A 20,507-nucleotide genomic window follows, 5' to 3' on the forward strand; every position below is an offset into this window, starting at 1 on the left:
GGCAGAGCCAAGGGTTGGAGCTGGGAGTTAGAAGCCAAAGTCTAAGCCAAAGGGTAACTGGAGTCACAGCCAAGGATCAGAGTTGGGAGTCGAAAGCCAGCATGGAGCTGGGACTGGGGCTTTAGAGCAGGAGCAGGCTGGGGCAGGAGCAGAACTAGACACGACACAGCAGGGACAGGACCAAGCGCAACTGCAGCCAAGGAGCATGTTGAGCAGCCAGTGCTCTGTTATTGCTGCTGATCTTATAAACCAGACTGCTGGCCCTGTGGCCAGTCAGACCCTGCGCTCAATCAGGCAGCTCCAGGCCAGGGCAGCTGGGCCTGCTAGTTGCCAGGCAACGAAGTTAGTTGGAGAGCAGGCCAGTGGCTGCTCCTAGCTGACCTGACCCCTGTGAGTAGCCCACTTTCAGGGGCACCTTCCAGGAGCCCTAGAACCAGGATTCTTGGGGTCTGCCCTGAGAAAGTACGCAGAAGGCCCGGGTCATGGCCATGTTCCGTGGGATCCCATGAACGCACAGAACTCTCTCTGTTTCCTTTAACAAAGAGAAGGTAAGGGGTGACTTGCTTATAGTCTGTAAGTATCACATATTTCATAATGGGATCTTCAGTCTAACTGACTGGTATAACATGATCCAATAGCTGAAAGTTGAAGCAAGACACATTCAGACTGGAAATAAGCCGTACATTTCTGACAGTGAGGTAATTAACCATTTTGGAACAATTTACCAAGGTCCTGGTGGATTCTCAAGATGGGATGTTTTGTTAAATGATCTGCTCTAGGAATCCCCCACCCCCTCAAAAAATCTTTTCTATACTTCTGCCACCCACACCCACCAACTTTCCTGGTTCACTCCCAGGCTCCTCCCAGCAAGTACTTCCCTCTCCCTCACTCCTCCGTTACCCGACTCCCCCAAGCCTTTGCACCGCTTCTGAGGGGTGCGGGAAATACATTTCTATATTGTATTTTACATGAATTATTACTCAACGTTCTGTATTAATATGCCTAGTAAGGAATCTTTTTTGCTGTCTGTATTGTTACAGACATACTTGCTGACAAGTATTTTGAAATAAATTAGCAAAATAATTGAAACTAGTGTGATTATACTGTGTTATTTTGACAAACAAATTATGCAGAATTTTAAAATATTGTTCACTGTATTCCTAAGTGCAGAATTCCCCCAGCAGTAATGGGAAACTCGAATGCAACAACTTCTTTAATAGCAAAGAAACACCTGGTTAGACAGACCTTTGTTACACATTAGGGACGTAGTTCTTCATCACATTTCTATTTAAAATAGACAGCATGAGCAGTTCCTGAGTCTTCTTTCAATAACACAGACCGGGCTGTCCTGACCCACTCCTCAGCCCAATCCATACTGAGACAGGACTGCAAATCCCACTCTAGATGTTACCCAAGAGTCACCTGTTGGCTGGCACCCAGATAGGTGTGGGGGGAAGTTCCTGGCTGAGTCCCATCTAGATGCGTGAGGGAGTCGTGTGTGTGTGAGAGTCTTGGCTGCATCCCAGCTAGATGCGTGAGTGAGTTGGGACGGAGACAGAGAGAGACATGGCTGGATCCCACCTACATGGGGGGGGAACAGCTCCCTAATGGAGAAGGCTGTGACCATCTGCTCTAAATTCCCTCTACCTGTCTACTCTTCCCCACGCTGCTCAACCAAGTCCCCTTCCCTGCCCCCGGCAGTCTCTGCTTGGCCTCATGGGGACAGGACCACTCCCTGGTCTCCATCTGCTGGTGCTGTGTCAGGCCCATGGGCTGCCAGAAGCCCCTCAGGCCCTGGCGGTGGCAGAGGGGCACTGGTGTGAGGACCTGGTGCCGGGTGAGGTTGGCCAATCAAGCAAAGCGCTTGCCCCAGTCAGCACAGCTGTACTGCTGCTCTCAGCTGTGAATGCACCAATGTGATATCAAGGAGGCCCATGTAAAGCTCTTGCCGCAGTCAGTGCATTGGAACGGCCTTTCCTCAGTGTGAGTGCACTGGTGCTTGGTCAGTGCACTCGTTTTGCTGAAGTTCTTGCCAGAATCGTCACAGTGGTGCAGCCACTCCCTGGTGTGTGCACTGGTGTCTTCTCAGGTGTGAAATCTGTACAAAGCCCTTGCCACAGTCAGCACAGTGATGCGGCCGCTCCCCGGTGTGCGTGAACTGATGTACTCTCAGGTGTGAAATCTGTATAAAGCCCTTGCCACAGTCAGCACAGTGATGCGGCCGCTCCCCGGTGTGCGTGCGTTGATGTACTCTCAGGTGTGAAATCTGTACAAAGCCCTTGCCGCAGTTAGCACAGCGGTGCGGCCGCTCCCCGGTGTGCGTGCGCTGGTGTGCTCTCAGGTGGGCAATCTGTGCAAAGCCCTTCCCGCAGTCAGCACAGCGGTGCGGCCGCTCCCCGGTGTGTGTGCGCTGGTGTCTTCTCAGGTGTGAGCTCTCTGCAAAGCCCTTGCCACAGTCAGCACAGCGGTGCGACTGCTTCCCGGTGTGTGTGCGCTGTTGTCTTTTCAGCTTTGAGCTCTCTGCAAAGCCCTTGCTGCAGTCAGCACAGTGGTGCGGCCGCTCCTTAGTGTGTGCGCGTTGGTGTGCTCTCAGGTGTGCAATCTGTGCAAAGCCCTTGCCACAGTCAGCACAGCGATGTGGCCGCTCCCCGGTGTGTGTGCGCTGATGTACTCTCAGGTGTGAAATCTGTGCAAAGCCCTTGCCACAGTCAGCACAGCGGTGCGGCCGCTCTCCTGTGTGTGTGCGCTGGTGTGTTCTCAGGTGTGAGCTCCGTCCAAAGCCCTTGCCACAGTCAGCACAGCGGTGTGGCCGCTCCCCGGTGTGCATGGGCTGGTGAAGGGTCAGCGTCTTGGCACTGCTGAATACCTTACCACAGTCAGCACAGTGGTATGACCACTCCCCGGTGTGTGCGCGCTGATGGGTTCTCAGGCTTGAGTTCCGTGCAAAGCTCTTGCCGCAGTCAGCACAGTGGTATGACCGCTCCCCGCTGTGCGTGCGCTGGTGTGTTCTCAGGCTTGAGTTCCGTGCAAAGCTCTTGCCGCAGTCAGCACAATGGTAGGGCCGCTCCCCAGTGTGTATGCGCCGGTGTCTTCTCAGGGTTGAGCTTTCTGCAAAGTTCTTGCCGCAGTCACCACAGTGGTACGGCCGCTCCCCGGTGTGCGTGCGCTGGTGTATTCTTAGGTTTGAGCTCCGTGCAAAGCCCTTGCCGCAGTCAGTGCAGCAGTAGAGCCGCTCCTTGGTGTGCGTACGCCGGTGTATTCTCAGGATTGAGAACTGTCTGAAGCTCCTGCCACAGTCAGCGCAGCGATGCATCTCCCCCGCGTGTGTTCGCTGGTGCTGGGTCAGTGCGGAGGAGTTGCTGAACCTCTTGCCACAATTGATGCAGCGGTGGGGGCGCTGGCCCATGGGGAGTCTCTGGTGTGCAGCCAGGTCCAGTCTCTGGCTGAGTTTACCCCGGGGATGGACTGTGTCCTGTGCACAGATCCCTCTGTGGGATGTGGGATCCTTTCCTGCTGCGCTCTCCCCACATTCAGACTGTGTCCTCGTTCCTCCCGGGATCCTGAGTCCTGCTGGAGAGAGCAGAGACAATCCTGGTGTTAGCTCACAGTTAAGGCTATGAAAAAATGTCCCAGATGGAACAATTTCCCCATTTGTCAGACTGTTTTTGGGATGGGTGCCTCACCCTGCAATGGCAGCTCCTGTCCCACAGGGCTGGACCCAACACCTCGCTCCGGGCACTGAGACCTGGCCTGCAGGGTTACAGTCACACTCAGATTTGCCACCGCCCCCAGTCATGATGGTGGGGGAAACGGGCCAAACTTCAGTGAATGGCTTTGCCACCCAGATCACCTCTACCAGGCTGGGGTTAGGGTTGCAGCGCTGGGGGGAAGGTGCTTCTTTGGGCGGTTTGTGCCCCCTTGGCAGGAGGAGGGCAGGTTTTTTTAAAAATACATGTGACCTGTGACTTTTACTAAATTTACTGTAACTGCTCCATAATTTCTGATACAAAATGCTGTGACAAATCTGCAGCCTGACTCAGGGAGGTTCTTGGATGCTCTAGAAGCAGGAGGGCTCTGAGTGTAACCCATCACAAACAGCCCCCATCTGGGGGAGGGATAGCTCAGCGGTCTGAGCATTGGCCTGCTAAACCCAGGGTTGTGAGTTCAATCCTTGAGGGGACTATTTAGGGAACCAGGGCAAAAATTGGGGATTGGTCCTGCTTCGAGCAGGGGGTTGGACTAGATAACCTCACAAGGTCTCTTCCAACCCCGATATTCTATGATACCCTATGGTGTCTGTGCAGCGCCTAGCGCCTGTTCCCACGTGCGCCATGTACTTCTTGGGTCTTGTTTTAGGCTTAAATTGTAGCCTGCCCAGGATACAGGCAGCACTTGACACAATGGGGCCCTCATCCAGAACTAGGGGCTCTAAGTGCTAACAAACAGGGTCTGGGGTTTCTTTTCACACCAATTTTGGTTTTATTTCAATCACAAGTTTTTATTTACATGTGGCTAATTAGTCACTTTCTCCTGTTTTGTAGCATGAGTCCTGTTCCCCAGTGTTTGCACTGTTTAAACTATATTGGTTTGAAACTAGCTGAGGGGCTACAATCCCCTCATGTGGATGCAGTGAGACTGGTATAAAGCTGCTTAGCACAATGTAGCTTATTCCTGCGGGGGAGTGAGTCTTTTTCAAGGAATTCCTTCTAAAGAAATCATTTACCTTTGGCCTCATGTTTCATTCTTTGTGCCAAACTAAATCTAAACTAAACCTAAAATCCTTAAGAGGGTGGGGGTTTGAGGGGATGACAAGTCACTCAGGGTTTGTGTGATGTAACCTAAAAAAACATGTTTGCATTGTTTTACAACCCAATCAGTGACACTGCTGAGCTGGAAGGGGTTAATGGCTGCCACACAGCAGGAACTTTGATCTACAGACCATCACAAACCTTGTTAAGGCTGAGGGCTGTGCTAAGCATGGACACTAAAGCTATGTAAATGACAAAGATTTTGTGTCACAGAGAGCGGTAGGGCAGGGGAGGTGACAAAGGCCATCCCACCCCCTCTCCCTCGCATCCAGTCCATACACCAGGGTACTCCCAAATCCTGGCCCACAGGATGATTTTGTCTGGCCCCCAAACAGATCTGCTCCCCCCCCCCCAGCAGCAGCTGCCTGGAACATGGGGCAGTTTTAGAGCATTACAGTGAAACGCAGCAAGTGCCTGAGACCTACTCTACAAAATGGCATCCTCTATGTGGCATGAACTCACACTCATCATACGTGCCTGATCCTGCCCTGCCCTGCGTCATTCCCAGCTTTCTCCTTGCTCACCAGGGACAAGTTTCTCCAGTTGAGAGGTCACATGTGAAGTGAAGTGGCAGAGGCAGGGTGGGGTGGGAAGCTTGAGAAGACAGCGCCTTCTCTGCCAAGGGCCAGTGCTCTCCCAGGCTGCGAGCAGGTTTTTGCCCCTGGCTGAGCTGTGTCTGTATCCAGGTGCCCAGGGCCATAGAGCATCAGCACAACAGCTTGAGTCAGGAGGGGCAGAAGCATGATACCCATCTGAAAAATCTCTAGGGCACCCCTTGCCTTGATATGATTTTTTGAGGTGTTGGAAGCCTAGAAGAAGGTGATGTGGTCTATGGAACAACAGGCGTGTCTTTCTAGCCAGGTGTTCGTCTGACCCCCAGTGCCAGATCTACTGACACACACAGATGCATTTTATCCTCACAGTCCCAGTGCCCTCTCCATTACGCAGGTGGGGTAACTGAGGCATGGTGAAGCTGTAGTGATTCGCTTCTAGAACTGAATCAAGATCTTTTGAATCCTACTGCACTGTCCTACCCTCTAGGTCAGCCATTCTCCAATTGGGGTCCTGGGGTTCCGCAAGTCATGTCCCCCACCGGCCCTTCTGATCAACTCCTCCCCTTCCCTCCCAGTGTCTCCTGCATGCCCCGGAACAGCTGTTCAGTAGCGAGCAGGAGGCGCTGGGAGGGAGGTGGAGTAGCGGGGATGGGGCGCGCTCAGGGGAGGGAGCAGAAAGAGGAAGGTTAGGAGTGGAGTGGGGGGCGGGAAGAGGTTGGGTGGGGGTGGGGGCGGGGCCTGGGGCGTAGCAGGGGTTGAACACCTCCAGGGAAAATTAGAACCTGGCTTGGGGGTCCACGAATTTTAAATCAAAATGAGGGTCCTCGGGTTGCTAAAGTTTGAGAACTGCTGCACTAGGTAAATGCAGCCCCTAAATGCCTCTATAGACATCACTCTTTCCCTCAGCACCCTTCAAATCTCCCACCCCACATTGTCCCATATCACTATCCTACCCCTCTTCCAAGTTCATCACAGCCCCATCTCCAGTCCATTTCTTTGTCATGGCTTTGAGGCCCCATCATTTTTAGGTCCCATCCTAGGTCACAGATATCCAATGAGTAGGAAAGATAGGAAGTATGACAGTAAGACTCCCTGGCTTAACCAGGAGATCTTCAATGACCTGAAACTCAAAAAAAAAGTCATACAAGAAGTGGAAACTAGGTCAAATTACAAAGGATGAATATTAAAAAAACAAATCCACAAGCATGTAGGGACAAAATTAGAAAGGCCAAGGCAAAAAACAACATTAAACTAGCTAGTCATATAAAGGGGAACAAGAAAGCATTTCACAAATACATGGGAAACAAGAGGAAGACCAAGGACAGGCTAGGCCTATTACTAAATGAAGAGGGAAAGACAATAAGAGAAAACGCAGCAGTGGCTGAACTGTTAAATGCCTCTTTTGTTTCAGTTTTCACCAAAAAAGTTAGCTGTGATCGGTCAACTAACATAGTGAACATCAGTGGAAATGGGGTAGGATCTGAGCCTAAAATAGGAAAAGAAATAGCTATGAATTATTTAGACATGTTAGATGTCTTCAAGTCAGCAGGGCCTGATGAAATACATGCTAGAATATTAAGGAAATGGAAGAAGAGATCTCTGAGAACTCGTGGAGGATGGTAGAGAAACCTGAAGACTGGAAAAGGGCAAATATAGTACCTAGCTACAGAAAGGGGATAAGGACAACTCAGGGAATTATAGACCAGTCAGCTTAAGTTCAGTACCTGGAAACATAACAGAGCAAACAATCAAACATTCTACTTGTAAGCACCTAGAAGGAAATAAAGTGTACTCCTGAGGGAATTCAGTGCCAAAAAATTAAAAATTCTCCGCCAAAAAAATGAGAAATTATGTGCACAATATTTTAAAATTCAGCAAATTTTTTTAGTCAATAAATACATGTGGCTCCAGCATGGCAGTGGAGAACACAGGCCACTGGCTGCACTAAGGTGGGAGATCACTCTGAAGCCCTCACCTCCCACAGTACAGGGATTCAGCAGTGAGGCTGCACCTGTCCTTGACACAGTCCAAGGGCTGGGCCTGCCCCACAAACACCATGGGACCCTGCCACTCTGCGCCAGGTGAACCAGGTGTCGGTGGGCAGGCTCAGCTCAGCAGGATCCAAGTGTGGCAGGGCTTAATGTGGGGAGATCCAGATGTTGGGCCAGAGGTTTCTGTGAGATCTGGATGCACAGGAACTCGTTGTGGGGTTCTGGGTGCAGGGGCAATGGGACTCTGGAGGAGATTCAGGTGAAGATGGTTGGGGCTCAGCAGGCGGGGTCTGGGTGGCTCGTCAGAATGGTCCAGATATAGAGGGGTAGGGCTTGTCAGGGTGAGGGTTTGATGGGCCTGCTTAACAGGGAAGCCCCAGCTGCTGCTGAGGGGACGCTACATGCCAGGCTCCTGCTTCCCTCCACAATTCCATCCCCTTTTTCTTCTCCATCCCCCTCCCCTCACTCCCACATTCCCCTCCCCCTGCGCTATTACACCACCTTCCTTTCCCACCCCCTCACTCCCTGTTCCCTCCTTTCCGTCTCCCCCAACCCTTACCCAGCCTCACCGTGGGCACTCACTCTTGCACAGAAAATAGGAAGGTTCCCAGTACACAGAAGGGGAGCACGACTGGCAATAAGACCCAGGAGGCCACATTCAGCTGCAGAGTCAGCAGAGCTGAGAGGCAGCCTCCTTCAGCTGGGCAGCTTCTGTGCTTGCAGAAAATAGTTGGGGGGGAGGCGCAGTGGCCCAAAACCCTGTGTGCCCCCCCATGCCTCACCTCTGTTGGGGGGGAGCAATCCCCCCCAAACAACTGCACACATGGTCACATTCCCATCCCCCGCACCTCCCAAACCGTGGCTTCCCTGCCATTTTCTGCAGGGAGGCACAGGAATTCTGCGGGGGAGCTGTTTTCTGCGGGCGCACAGTCAAGCAGAATCTCCCCAGGAGTAAAAGTAATAAGTAACAGTCAGCATGGATTTGTCAAGAACAAATTACATCAAACCAACCTAACATCCTTTTCTGGCAGTTAACAAGCCTTGTAGATAGGGCGGAAGCAGCAGATGTCACATCTTGACTTTAGTAAGGCTTTTGATACTGTCTTATATGACCTTCTCATAAACAAACTAGAGAAACATAGCTTAGACAAACTGCCATAAATATAAAGGGAAGGGTAACCACCTTTCAGTATACAGTGCTATAAAATCCCTCCTGGCCAGAGGCGAAATCCTTTCACCTGTAAAGGGTTAAGAAGCTACGGTAACCCCACTGGCACCTGACCCAAAATGGCCAATGAGGGGACAAGATTCTTTCAGATCTGGAGGGGGGGGAACAAAGGGTTGGTCTGTCTGTGTGATGCTTTTGCCAGGTACAGATCAGGAATGCAAGCCTTACAACTCCTGTAAAGTTAGTAAGTAATCTAGCTAGAAAAGGCGTTAGATTTTCTTTTGTTTAATGGCTTGTAAAATAAGCTGTGCTGGAAGGAATGTGTATTCCTGTTTGTGTGTCTTTTTGTAACTTAAGGTTTTGCCTAGAGGGATTCTCTATGTTTTGAATCTGATTACCCTGTAAGGTATTTACCATCCTGATTTTACAGAGGTGATTCTTTTACCTTTTCTTTAATTAAAATTCTTCTTTTAAGAACCTGATTGATTTTTCATTGTTCTTAAGATCCAAGGGTTTGGGTCTGTGTTCACCTGTACCAATTGGTGAGGATTATTATCAAGCCTTCCCCAGGAAAGGGAGTGTAGGGGTTGGGAGTGGGGGGAATATTTTGGGGGAAGACATCTCCAAGTGGGCTCTTTCCCTGTTCTTTGTTTAAAACGCTTGTTGGTGGCAGCATAGTGTTCAAGGACAAGGCAAAGCTTGTACCTTGGGGAAGGTTTTAACCTAAGTTGGTAAAAATAACAGCTTAGGGGGTCTTTCATGCAGGTCCTCACATCTGTACCCTAGAGTTCAGAGTGGGGAAGGAACCTTGACACAAGCCTACTATAACTGCACAACTGGTTGGAAAACCGCACTCAGAGAGTAGTGGTTATGGTTCAAAATGAGCTGGATCCCACAGGGATCTGGCCTGGGTCCAGTTCTATTCAACATCTTCATAAATGATTTGGCAACGGCATAGAGAATACAGTCAAAGTTTACAAACAATTTAAAGATGGGAGGTATTGCAAGCGTATTAGAGCACAGGATTAGAATTCAAAATGATCTTGACAAACTGGAGAAATGGTTAGAATTAAATAGGATTAAATTCTATAAGACCATATGCCAAGTACTACACTTAGGTAGGAATAATCAATTACACAAATACAGAATGGGAAATGACTGCCTAGCAAGGAGTACTGCAAGAACCATCTGGGGTTATAGTGGATCACAAACTAAATATGAGTCAACAATGGAATAGTTTTTTTGGGGAAAAAAAGCAAATATTATTCTGGGATGTATTAGCAGGAGTGCTGCAAGCAAGATGCGAGAAGTAATTCTTCCACTCTACTCAGCACTGATAAAGCCTCAACTGGAGTACTGTATCCAGTTCTGGACCCCACACTTCAGAAAAGATATGGACAAACTGGAGAGGATCAGAGGAGAGCAACAAGAATGATTAAAGACCTAGAAAACATGACCCATGAGAAAAAGATTGAAAAAATTGGGTTTGTTTAGTCTGGAGAAGAGAAGACTGGGGGAGGGGGGCAGGGGGCACGACCTGATAACAGCCTTTACATTCTCGAAGACTGTTACAAACAGGAGGGTGATAAACTGTTCTCCCAAGGCCAGCACAAGAAGTAATGGGCTTAAATTTCAGCAAGGGAGATTTAGGTTAGATATTAGGAAAAACTTCCAAACTGTAAGGGTAATTAAGCACTGGAACAAATTACCTGGGGAGGTTGTGGAATCTCCATCTTTGGAGGTTTCTAAGAACAGTTTAGATAGACACCTGTCAGGGATGGACTACTGTATATACTCGTTCATTAGCCCGTCCGTTTATAAGCCAACCCCCCCAAGACGGATAGGTAAAAATAGCAAAAACTGTATGACCCGTTCATAAGCCGACCCTATATTTCAGGGGTTGGCAAACTTTGGCTCCTGGCCCGTTAGGGTAAGCCGCTGGCGGGCCTGGACATTTTGTTTACCTGGAGCGTTCACAGGCACGGAGCCCCTCAACTCCCAGTGGCCATGGTTTGCCGTTCCCAGCCAATGGGAGCTGTGGAAAGTGGCGCCACTTCCCGCAGCTCCCATTGGCTGGGAACGGCAAACTGCAGCTACAGGGAACTGAGGGGCTCTGTGCCTGCAGATGCTCCAAGTAAAGAAAACGCCCCGACCCACCAGCGGCTTACCCTGATGGGCCAGGAGCCGAAGTTTTCTAATCCCTGCTATATTTTAAAAGCTGGCATCACAAGAAACACTCAAAAGTTTTGCTAGAATTATTTTAATGTAATCTAACGAAAAACCTGTTGTTACAATAATAACTGAACAAATATGTACTCACCTTCAAAATTACAGTCAATATTTAAAATCAGTAAATGGATATTTAAAACAAGTAACTTAGAACAATACGAGACTTTAAAAAGTCTTAAAATCCTTCGAAGTCTGAATCAGCCTCTGATTCACCAAACAGTTCATTAAACTCAGCTTCAGTCACATCTGCACCTGCATTGTCATCGTAGATGTCGGCAGTATCATCTTCAGACTCAGACTACTTCTCATCATCAGCCTCTGTCATGTCATCATCAAACATGGCATCATCTTCTGACCCGTCGAGTGCACTGCTGATACAGCATTTCCTAAATGATTTTTCTATAATTGCAGAGGGAATGGACACCCATGCGTCCTTGATCCACTGGGTGACCAGACTGATTTCGGGCTTCATAAGATTCCCGCCTTTTGTCAACTTTGCCATGCCTGAGCACATCCATTCAGACCACATTTTGCTTAGCCTGTCTTTAAAGGGTTTGTTCAGGCAGACATCAAGCGGTTGTAGAACTGAAGTTAAGCCTTCAGGTATTACAGCCAAAGTAGTTTTCATATTTTTGGCCACATTTTTCACCTCATCCGTCTTGTGTGCCCTGAACATGTCCCAGACAAGTATAGCAGGTTTCTTGAAAAGTGCTCCTGGTCTCTTATTCCACACTTTTTCCAGCCATTCAATAGTCCCACTTTCATTCATCCATCCCTTTTCGTGTGCACATACGATGATACCAGCAGGAAATTTCATGATTTTAGGCAAGATTTTTCTTCTAAAAATAACAACAGGAGTGAGTTTTGATCCATTTGCCAAACACGATAAAACTACTGTAAATGGATTTTTTCATGGCCAGTGGTTTTAATTAAAAACTGTTTTTTCACCAACACCAGTTACCGTTCTGTTGCTCGGGAGATCAAATGTCATCGGTGTTTCGTCCATATTTCCTATTTGTGACAGTTCAAATGCATATTCCTTTCGATATTTTATAATAAACCTTTGGAAAGATTCGATTTTTTCTTCTAGATCTCTCGGCAGTTTTTGCGCTATCTTTGTTCGCTGACAAAGACAGAGACCATGACGGTTCATGAAGCGAGTACACCAACCTGCTGATGCGACAAACATTGATGGCTTTACTGACTTGTATTTGTCGTCTTTTGACATTTGCAGTGCACGCAGACGAATTCCAGTTCGAGTGACAATGTACCCATTTTGTCGACATTCAACAACCCAATTATTGAGATCTTTCTCCAGCTCAGGAAATGAAGCGCACCTCGTTGGACATTTTTTCTTGCTTCTTGGCATGTCTTTTAGTGTTGTTTTATTTTTTCGCCATTCTCTTACTTTCTTCTCATTGATACAGAATTCACGAGCAGCGGCACAATTATTGTTTGCTTCTGCATATTCAACAACTTTAAGTTTGAATGCTGCGTAATAAGCAGACCTTTTTCTTTTGATTTCACCGTTGTTCATTTTAAATACTAGTATGAAAATAGATTATTATTATTGTAGTTATAGATTTTGTAGGACTTTATATAGGAATGTCACCTGCTTTATCACTGTCAAATTATTATTGTTCTTTGTTTATTTCAAAGCAGCCCTGTAGATTGGCATGTCTGTGGGGATAACAGGCTATTTCAATTTTATTAGAGATTCCATCGATTCTGCATGTTATATTTTCATATTGGCTCAAGACTTATGAGTTCCATTGGTAGAAATGCATGAAGAGATCAAATTACACAGTAGCGGACAGACACCACTGCTATAGTACTGTTGTTCATTGTACTTTTCTGATTGACTTGTAAGGCCTAGCATTTTGTGGAACGCATGGGTCAAATGTCATGCAGATCTGCAGCACTGCTCTTTTAGTATTCCTTTCAAGCCAATCTAGTCCACTAAACAAAGGCTTTGCAACTTTAAAAGGATGCACTATTGACATCAATAAATGGGTCAGCAAACTCTGGCTCCCAGCCTGTCAGGATAAGCCGCTGGTGGGTTGGGACGTTTTGTTTACCTGGAGCGTCTGCAGGCATGGAGCCCCTCAGCTCCCTGTGGCCACGGTTCGCCGTTCTCAATGGCTGGGAACAGCGAACCATGGCCACAGGGAGCTGAGGGGCTCCATGCCTCCAGACGCTCCAGGTAAACAAAAAGACAATGTATTAGATATTGAATTTGACGATTCCAGAGAGTTTAAAATCTTCAAATTTTGGTGTAGACCCATTTATAAGCCGACCCCCGCTCTTTGATGCGTCACTTTTTTACCAAAAATATTTGGCTTATGAATGAGTATATACGGTAGATATGCGCCTCGGTGCAGGGGACTGAACTAGATGACCTACCGAAGTCCCTTCTAATCCTATATTTCTAGGATTCATAAATGTCAAGGCCAGACAGGCTCATTGTACCCTTCCAGCCTATCCTAGTAAGAGAATCTCCCCCAGCCATTCCTGCCTCCAGCCCAGTAACTGCTGGCTGAGTTACAGCAGAGCTTTGAGAAAGAGACGCCCCATCTCCACTGACAGGCTCCCAGTGATGGAGAATCGAACCTGTCCCTAAGGGAGCTCTCTCAATGGTTCATTCCCCTCCCAGATAAACATTGGCCCCTAATTCCCAGCCTCCATTTGTCCCCTTTAGCTCCCAGCCAATGGATCTCGCTCTGCTTGTGCTTTCTACATTAAGGAGCTCTCCACTAGCAGAAGTGTAAATCAGAAGGGACTGGATTATTATGACTCACCTGAGGAGGGGCTCTCAGGCCCAGAGCTTTGCCGGGAGTTCTCAGCATCCCAGGTCCAGAGCTCTGGCTCCCCTAGCTCGATCTGGTGGATTATGTCGGGTGTGGAACCTGAATAGCCTGTTTGGGGGGGAAATAATCAGTTTTGTACTAAAGTTTTGGGAGCAGGGACACATTTATATATTGGTGAAGCCCAGCACAACAGGGCCTGGATCTCATCCTTACCCAAGGAAACAAGGACCCGGTAATTCCTCAGCATCTGGTCCCGGTACAGCTGCTTCTCTGGCCGGGATAAGAGCTCCCACTCCTCCCGGGTGAAATACAGAGCGACCTCCTCAAACGCCACCCGCAGCTGCTGGCACAAGCGTTACACACTCAGCACCCTCCGCGCCAGCCCCAGCCCGGGCTCTCCGCAGGGGACGCGGGTTCGAGGGCAGCGGCTCCCGGGGAACCCCCAGCCCAGCAGCTGTGACCCAGGGAGACGCCCCCGCACAGCCCCCCGGGGACTCAGGCCCCGCTGGCCGGCGACAGGAGTCGCCCTCGGCTCCCCACGGGGCTCTGGGGCGGGGCGCTGGGAGGGGCCCGAATCCCAGGGCAGGGACCAGGCTCCTCCCCCGGCCGGAGTCCCCGCCTCCGCCCCAGGCCTGGGCTCGGCCCCGCTCCCGCCCCCGCCCCCGGCTCGGCCGCCTCGGGGCTCCTCGGCCCGGCTCCGCGTGTCCGCCCGGCCCGGGGCCCCCAGCGCCGCTCCCCGGCCCCAGCGCTCCGGCTGCGGCAGCCCCCAGCCCCGGGGTCACTAGCGCGGGAGGGACCCGGTCCCGGCCCCCCTCGGCCCCAGCCGGGACCAGCCAGTGCCCGGCCGGGGAGTCCCCGCCCCGCGTCCTACCTGCCCCGGCCCCGCTGCAGCCATCGCCGGGCTCGGCTCCGGCCCCGGCCGCTTCCTCCGCCCGGGCAGCGACCTCCCGCCCCGGGTGTCCGGGAAGGCCCCGCTCCGCCGCCAACGGCCCCGCGCCTGCGCCTCCCGCTCCAGCCGCCGGGGGAGGCCCCCACGCAGGGACCTTCCGGCCCCGCCCCGCGCCCCCCGTGCGGCCCGGCTGGGAGCATCTGCCGCGGGGCGGGGGAACGCGGGGCGGGGCCGGCCCGAGGCTGCTGGAGACGAGCCGCTGCCCTGGCCCAGGCCCCGGGGCAGGGGCATAAAGCGGCGGATACTTTGCAAACCGGGGTCCCAAGTCCAGGGGCCGGGACTCGCCCCTCGTGGATCGATCGCGGGCGGCTCGGAGGAGGCGCGGGCTGCGGCAGGGGAGAGATCCCCAGCAGGGGCAGCTGCGGTGGGAGTTCACTGGGGCCGCCCCTCCTGGAGTGCGGGGCCCACGGGGAAGGGCAAGAGCCTGGAGTAGAAGGGGGCCCGCGGCTTGTTCCTGGGCAGAAGGAGGGGGCAGAGGGGACGAAACCCAGGGAGGGCCCAAGGAAGTGTCACTTATGTGACAAAGTGATGCCCCATGTCTGGGGGATCCAGATCCCCGCCCTGAGCTGCCCAGGTGAAAGCCGCTGCCCCCGAGGCAGAGACTTCAGTGGTGGCAGCCCGAGCTCCAGTTAATTTTGGCAGGTCTGATCTCCTGGACCCAGACCAAGAGTTTATTAAAATAGGCCGAGGTCAACGGTAGCGTGTGCCAGGGCTGGGGAGACACTGAAGTGAGCTGTAGCTCAGGAAAGCTCATGCTCAAATGAATTGGTTAGTCTCTAAGGTGCCACAAGTCCTCCTTTTCTTTTTGGAGCACAGATGTCTCTAGTCAGGAAAGAGGTGACTAAAGAGGGTGATCTCCTAGGGGAGGAGGTAAAACAGGTTTTGGGGCAGCTGAAAACCATGGAGCCTTTAGCTCAGTGGTTTTCAAACTTTTTTTCTGGCAACCTGGGTGAAGAAAATTGTTGATGCGCACAACCGAACGGAGCTGGGGATGAGGGGTTTGGGGTGTGGGAGGGGCACAGGGCTGGGGTGCAGGGGTGAGAGCTGCAGGGTGGGGCCAGGAATGAGGGGTTCAGGATGTGGGAGGGGGTGGGGGCTCTGGGCTGGGGCAGAGGTGTGGGAGGGGGTCAGAGCTCTTGGCTGGGGGTGCAGGCTCTAGGATGGGGCTGGGGATTAGGGGGTTGGGGTACAGGAAGGGACTCTAGGTTTGGAGGGGCTCAAGCTGGGGCAGGGGATTGGGGCACAGGCTTACCTCAGGTGGCTGCCCAGAAGCGGCCAGCAGCAGGTCCGGCTCCTAGGTGCAAGCAGCTCTCCGCGACTCTTGCCTGCATGCACCGCGCCTCAGCTCCCATGAGCTAGGAGCCAGCCAATGAGAGTACAGAGCCGGTGCTCAAGGCAGGGGCAGCGTGCGGAGCCCGGTGGATCCCCCGCCTAGGAGCTGGACCTGCTGCTGGCCACTTCCGGGGCACAGCATGGTGTCAGAACAGGTAGGGACTAGCCTGCCTTAGCCAGGCAGCACCACCGACAGGACTTTTAATGGCCCGGTCAGTGGAGCTGTCCAGAGCCGCCACGACCCACTGCCTCACATTCTGCGACCCAGTAGTGGGTTGCGACCCACAGTTTGAAAACCACTGCTTTAGCTGACAGTGAATGAGAGTGGGAAGGTTTACGGGCTACTTTCAGTGTGAGAATTCTTAAGAATTTCTCAGCTGATGCATTGGTGGGAAATAAGATATCACTGCCCAAAACTGTTAATATTGTGACAACCTGTATCAAAAGGGAATATGTCTCTGAATTCCCAGAGGCAAACTCTGAGAAGAGGGGCAGCTATTTTGTGAGTTCTGGGAGACGTGCAGGGTAAAGCAATTGAAATTTGGCCCATACCATGTAGAGATTAGCAGTTTAGTTGAGGGGTTCAACAGGACTCTAAAATCCATGTTCAACAGGAATATATGCAAACAAGAGGGTGAGTGACTGGGATGTAATGTTACCCTGTCTATTTGCTTACCCTGGAGTGCCCCAAGAGGCCACATGGAGTGCCCCATTTCATCTCCTGGATGGGAGAAAAGTCACGGGGCCCCTGGATCTCACTGGAGAGTCCCTGCAGGGTGGCTCTGAGGCAGAGGGGGAGCTGATGGCTGAACTTGTGCAAAAGTTTGGGGAAGCTTTAAAGACTATGATGGACATAGTTCAGAAAATCCTCACAAAGAGCTAAGCTGCTCAGATAGCCTGGTGTAGTCGCAATGTGTGTGAACGATCAGTTGATGCAGGGGGCTTGGAGCTGGTGTTACTCCCTGTAGAAAGGTACAAAATGCAGAACCCAGGCAGGAAGGCTGTGGAAAGGGTTACCAATGTTACCTAGAATGCACAAAGGTCCCACATCAAGGTTACTCCTGATAAGCAGGTTAAAAGCAGATGACAATGGAGAAGCCATTGTCAACATGCCATGCTGTGCAGAGGAGGATCCTCAGACTGCCCCTCTAACTGATTTGATGGCTGAACGCCATAGCAACACTTCTCTCCAGAGTGCTGAGGTATGTGAAGAGTTAACCCCAGCTGAAAACGCAGAGGTTATGAGCATGTGGCAGAGTCACCAGCAGGTATTTGCCAACAGGCCAGGAGTGACTCAGCAAATGGTTCATAAGTTGAACACTGTGGGTCCACACCTGCCCACAGCAGAGCATATCGGACCATTGAAAAAATGCAGGAGCAAATTTGTGAGGCACTAAGAAGCATGGTGGGCATGGGGATAGTTACAGAGTCAGACAGTCCTTGGGCTTCTCCAGTCGCCATGGCCCCCAAAAGGGCAGGACCATGAGGTGTTTGGGTTGATTACAGGGAGTACAACACTGCCACTGTTCTGGATGCATACCCTGTGCCCAGGATTGATGGCATGTTAGACAGTCTAGGTGGAACAAAGTTCCCAAGCATCTTAGATCTAAAGCAATCCTCTTAGACAGTGAAGTGCAGAAAAAGTCCATGTTTGTTACTCATTTGGGACTTTGAGTTCATTAACTTTTGGGGTTAGTTAATGCAGGAGCCACATTTCAGAGCTTGTTAAGCAAGTGCTGAATGAGGTAGCTGGACTTTGCACAGGCCGCTAATGACAATCTTACAATTTCAGCAATTCCTGGTCAGACAATAAAAACCTCTTGGGAATTGTGCTGAAACGACTCAGAGCTGCAGGGCTCACAGTCAAAGCATCCAAGTGTTAAGCAGGAGCGGCCGCAGTCCATTATCCGGGACATTGGGTAGGAGGCGGCCAATTTTGCCTAGATTCCTTGAGGGTGGAATCCATGGGCTTGTAGCCCATACTAAAAAGCAAGTCCAGTCTTTTATAGGCTTGGCTAACTACTGCTGCAGATTTGTAAATGGTTCCAGTTACTTTGTGGTTGCTATCACAGACTTGTGTAAAAAGACAAACCCGAGTAAAGTGGTGCGGACAGCTGCCTGTCCGAGAGGCTTTTGTGACGTGAAGAAAATTGTCAGGAAAGTCCATTCTGGCCAGTCCAGATTTTGATAAGGGGTTTGAACTGTGCACTGATACATCTGGCGCAGGCCTGGGAGCTGTAGTAATGCAACTGGGGAATGGAACAAGCAGCATCCTATCACTTTTCTGAGTAAAAAACCTACACCCCACTGAACAGAGGTAAGAGAAAGAGAATGTTCTCACTTGTGTGGGCAATCAACCCATTACAGGCTTAGCTATTGAACAGGAAATTGAGGTTCCTGTCAGACCATTCTTCATTGGTATGGCTACACAGAACAAAAGGTACCGACTCCAAACTGGTACATTGGAGCATCACTCTCCAAGAATATAAAATGGAAATTTACATGTTAGAGGTAAAGAAAACGTAGCAGGAGATGCTCTGTCCAGGCAACAGGGCCCTGAGGTGACTCTAAAAGTGAGCCCATGATTGACCCTGCTGCATCAATATAAATGAGGCAGTGTGACCCAGGAACCTCTTGATACCAACTGGCAAAGAGGGGGTGCATATGGATTACAGGGATCCCCCGGGTCTGATATATACATAATGGTGTGACGGAATACACCCCTGTAGTCACACCCTAATCTATAGTGATATACTTTGTACAAGGCATGAATTGTGAGGTATCATTTGAAATCTCATACTTTGCTGGTCAGTGATAGCACGGTAAAATGCATGTAGCAACGCTATAGGTAAAGTTCTGAACATAGGCGCTAACTGTGGGTGCTCAGGCGGTGGAGCACCCACGGAGAAAAATTAGCGGGTGCTTCACACTTACTGGCAGCCAAACTCCCCCTGCCCCCACCCTTTCCTCACCACCTCCTCCCCCACCAGCATGCCACATCCCTGCTCCTCCCCCTTCCTCCCTCCCAGCACTTCCCGCCTTCCTCCTAACAGCTGTTTGGCAGCACTTAGGACTTACTGGGAGGGAGGGGGAGGAGCGGGGACTTGGGGGAAGGGGGTGGAATGGGGGCAGGGCTTGGGTGAGAAAAGGCAGGGTGGGGCGGGGACTTTGGGGAAGGGGTGGAATGGGGGTGGGAGCGAGGGCGGTGCAGGGGCGGGAAGTGTAGGGCAGAAGTGGGGCCAAGGTTGGGGTGGTGGGGTGTCAAGCACCCACCAGGCAGAGGGGAAGTCAGCGCCTATGGTTCTGAGCATAAGCCGACAGCATGACTGACGTGTGTTTCTCAGATAAGTCTGGGGAGTGGCTATACCAGTTTATCAAACATAATGTGCAAGCTGGTGCCCCAGCCGGATGTCAACAAAGCTGATGGGCCATTACCTGTCAAGTGGCCATTCTTTGGCCTTTTATTCTATTTAACTTTACACATATCTAAGTGGGTTTGGCTGTGGCGGCTATAGTCTCAAGTTCAACAGAGTTACCTCTGTTCTAGATTTAGAGTTCATAGGAACACATGTAATTGTATGTGTTATTTGCCTATGGTTTCAAGAGCATCTATCTTTTAGTAATTTTATTGAAGTTACCAACAAAGCTATAAATGTCACAGCATATACAATTCCTATCGATAAGAATAATGAACTAATTATACCTACAGACATACTCACATCCTCCTAGATGGTGTTAGTTTGTTCTCTCATGGATCGACCATCAATAGCGGAGTGCTTCCTGCTGGAGTTTCCCATAAGAAGCCCAATTTTCCTGCTCTGGGCACCCCTTTTTATACTGTGAGTCTGTCTATACCTACATTCTGCGCATTTACATGAAAGTGTCAACCCTCTCTTTCTTATTGGTTTATGATTCCTGGAAACACAAGGGATCCCAAATTCTATCGACTGGGTACGTTCTTGTCAATATTGACGTACCACCTTTGTCCTGTGGTTAGGGCACGCGTTAGAGATAGTGTTTGTTGTTACAGCATTTCATATTTTAAATTTAATCTTCCCAGCAATACTTTTGCAATATTACCAGTTGGTAACTCTTTTCCCATCATCTTTTGGGTTATTTCTCAGTCATTGACTTGCACCGTCATTTCTTCTCTCCGAGACCCAAAATAGCAAAGGTAGAGTCTTGCAAACCTTGGCCTACAGGCTTTGCGTTTCAGCTTGTCTTACTCATGCCTACTACATGTTTCCTCTAAATACTGAGGAATCTTATACTTTCATAATCCTACAGATCAACTCTAATTAACATACAGTGAATATATGTAATATTGATTAATCAGAACATCACACGATAAATGGATACTAAACTAAAATCATTGGACACAGGGGGCAGGGACAAAGATCTGCATTTTAGCAAAGAAATATCTCCTTCGTCCACCAGACCCTCTGTCTCTTGGGTCTCAGCTACAAATGCTTTCCAAAGAGGAACTGAATGTATAAAAAGGAAGGGCAAACACCTGAATACACCTCTTGTCTCTCTCCCTGCCCATCTCATTCTCTGCATCTGAGAAGACTAAGGAAACAACCTTTGGACTCTGGAGGAGGGATCGTGACCTAAATTGTCAGTAATGCTGCTGGAAGCACATGGTGAGAAACTTTGCTCTGAATCTAGT

The 20,507-nt window shown here is 50.3% G+C and overlaps 1 protein-coding gene across 2 annotated transcripts; it reads right to left on the bottom strand.

Annotated features, from left to right (window-relative positions):
• Positions 1–1,195: 1,195 nt before the first annotated feature.
• LOC311522447 (uncharacterized protein) lies at positions 1,196–14,760 on the bottom strand. Of its 2 annotated transcripts, none has more exons than XM_084631786.1 (4): positions 14,429–14,760; positions 13,771–13,900; positions 13,549–13,665; positions 1,196–3,570 (listed from the first exon to the last, which is right to left on the bottom strand). In XM_084631786.1, the coding sequence occupies exons 1-4, from the start codon at positions 14,735–14,737 to the stop codon at positions 2,042–2,044; spliced, it is 2,085 nt and encodes a 694-aa protein (XP_084487912.1). In that variant the 5' UTR covers positions 14,738–14,760; the 3' UTR covers positions 1,196–2,041. The 2 variants fall into 2 exon arrangements, with proteins under 2 accessions (XP_084487912.1, XP_084487913.1); XM_084631787.1 differs by having other exon boundaries at positions 13,771–13,897; positions 14,429–14,757.
• Positions 14,761–20,507: the final 5,747 nt, after the last annotated feature.

This window comes from Lepidochelys olivacea (assembly GCF_965140295.1).
Source record: "Lepidochelys olivacea isolate rLepOli2 genome assembly, chromosome: 6".
Lineage (NCBI taxonomy): Eukaryota > Metazoa > Chordata > Testudines > Cheloniidae > Lepidochelys > Lepidochelys olivacea.

Excerpts from the sequence above, each read along its gene's own strand:
- LOC311522447 (XM_084631786.1), bottom strand. The coding sequence starts at position 14,737 with ATGCCCCTGCCCCGGGGCCTGGGCCAGGGCAGCGGCTCGTCTCCAGCA. Across the intron at positions 13,901-14,428 it reads CTGCAGCGGGGCCGGGGCAG|CAGCTGCGGGTGGCGTTTGA; the intron begins GTAGGACGCGGG and ends CGCTTGTGCCAG. Across the intron at positions 3,571-13,548 it reads GCCTGAGAGCCCCTCCTCAG|CAGGACTCAGGATCCCGGGA; the intron begins GTGAGTCATAAT and ends TGCTCTCTCCAG.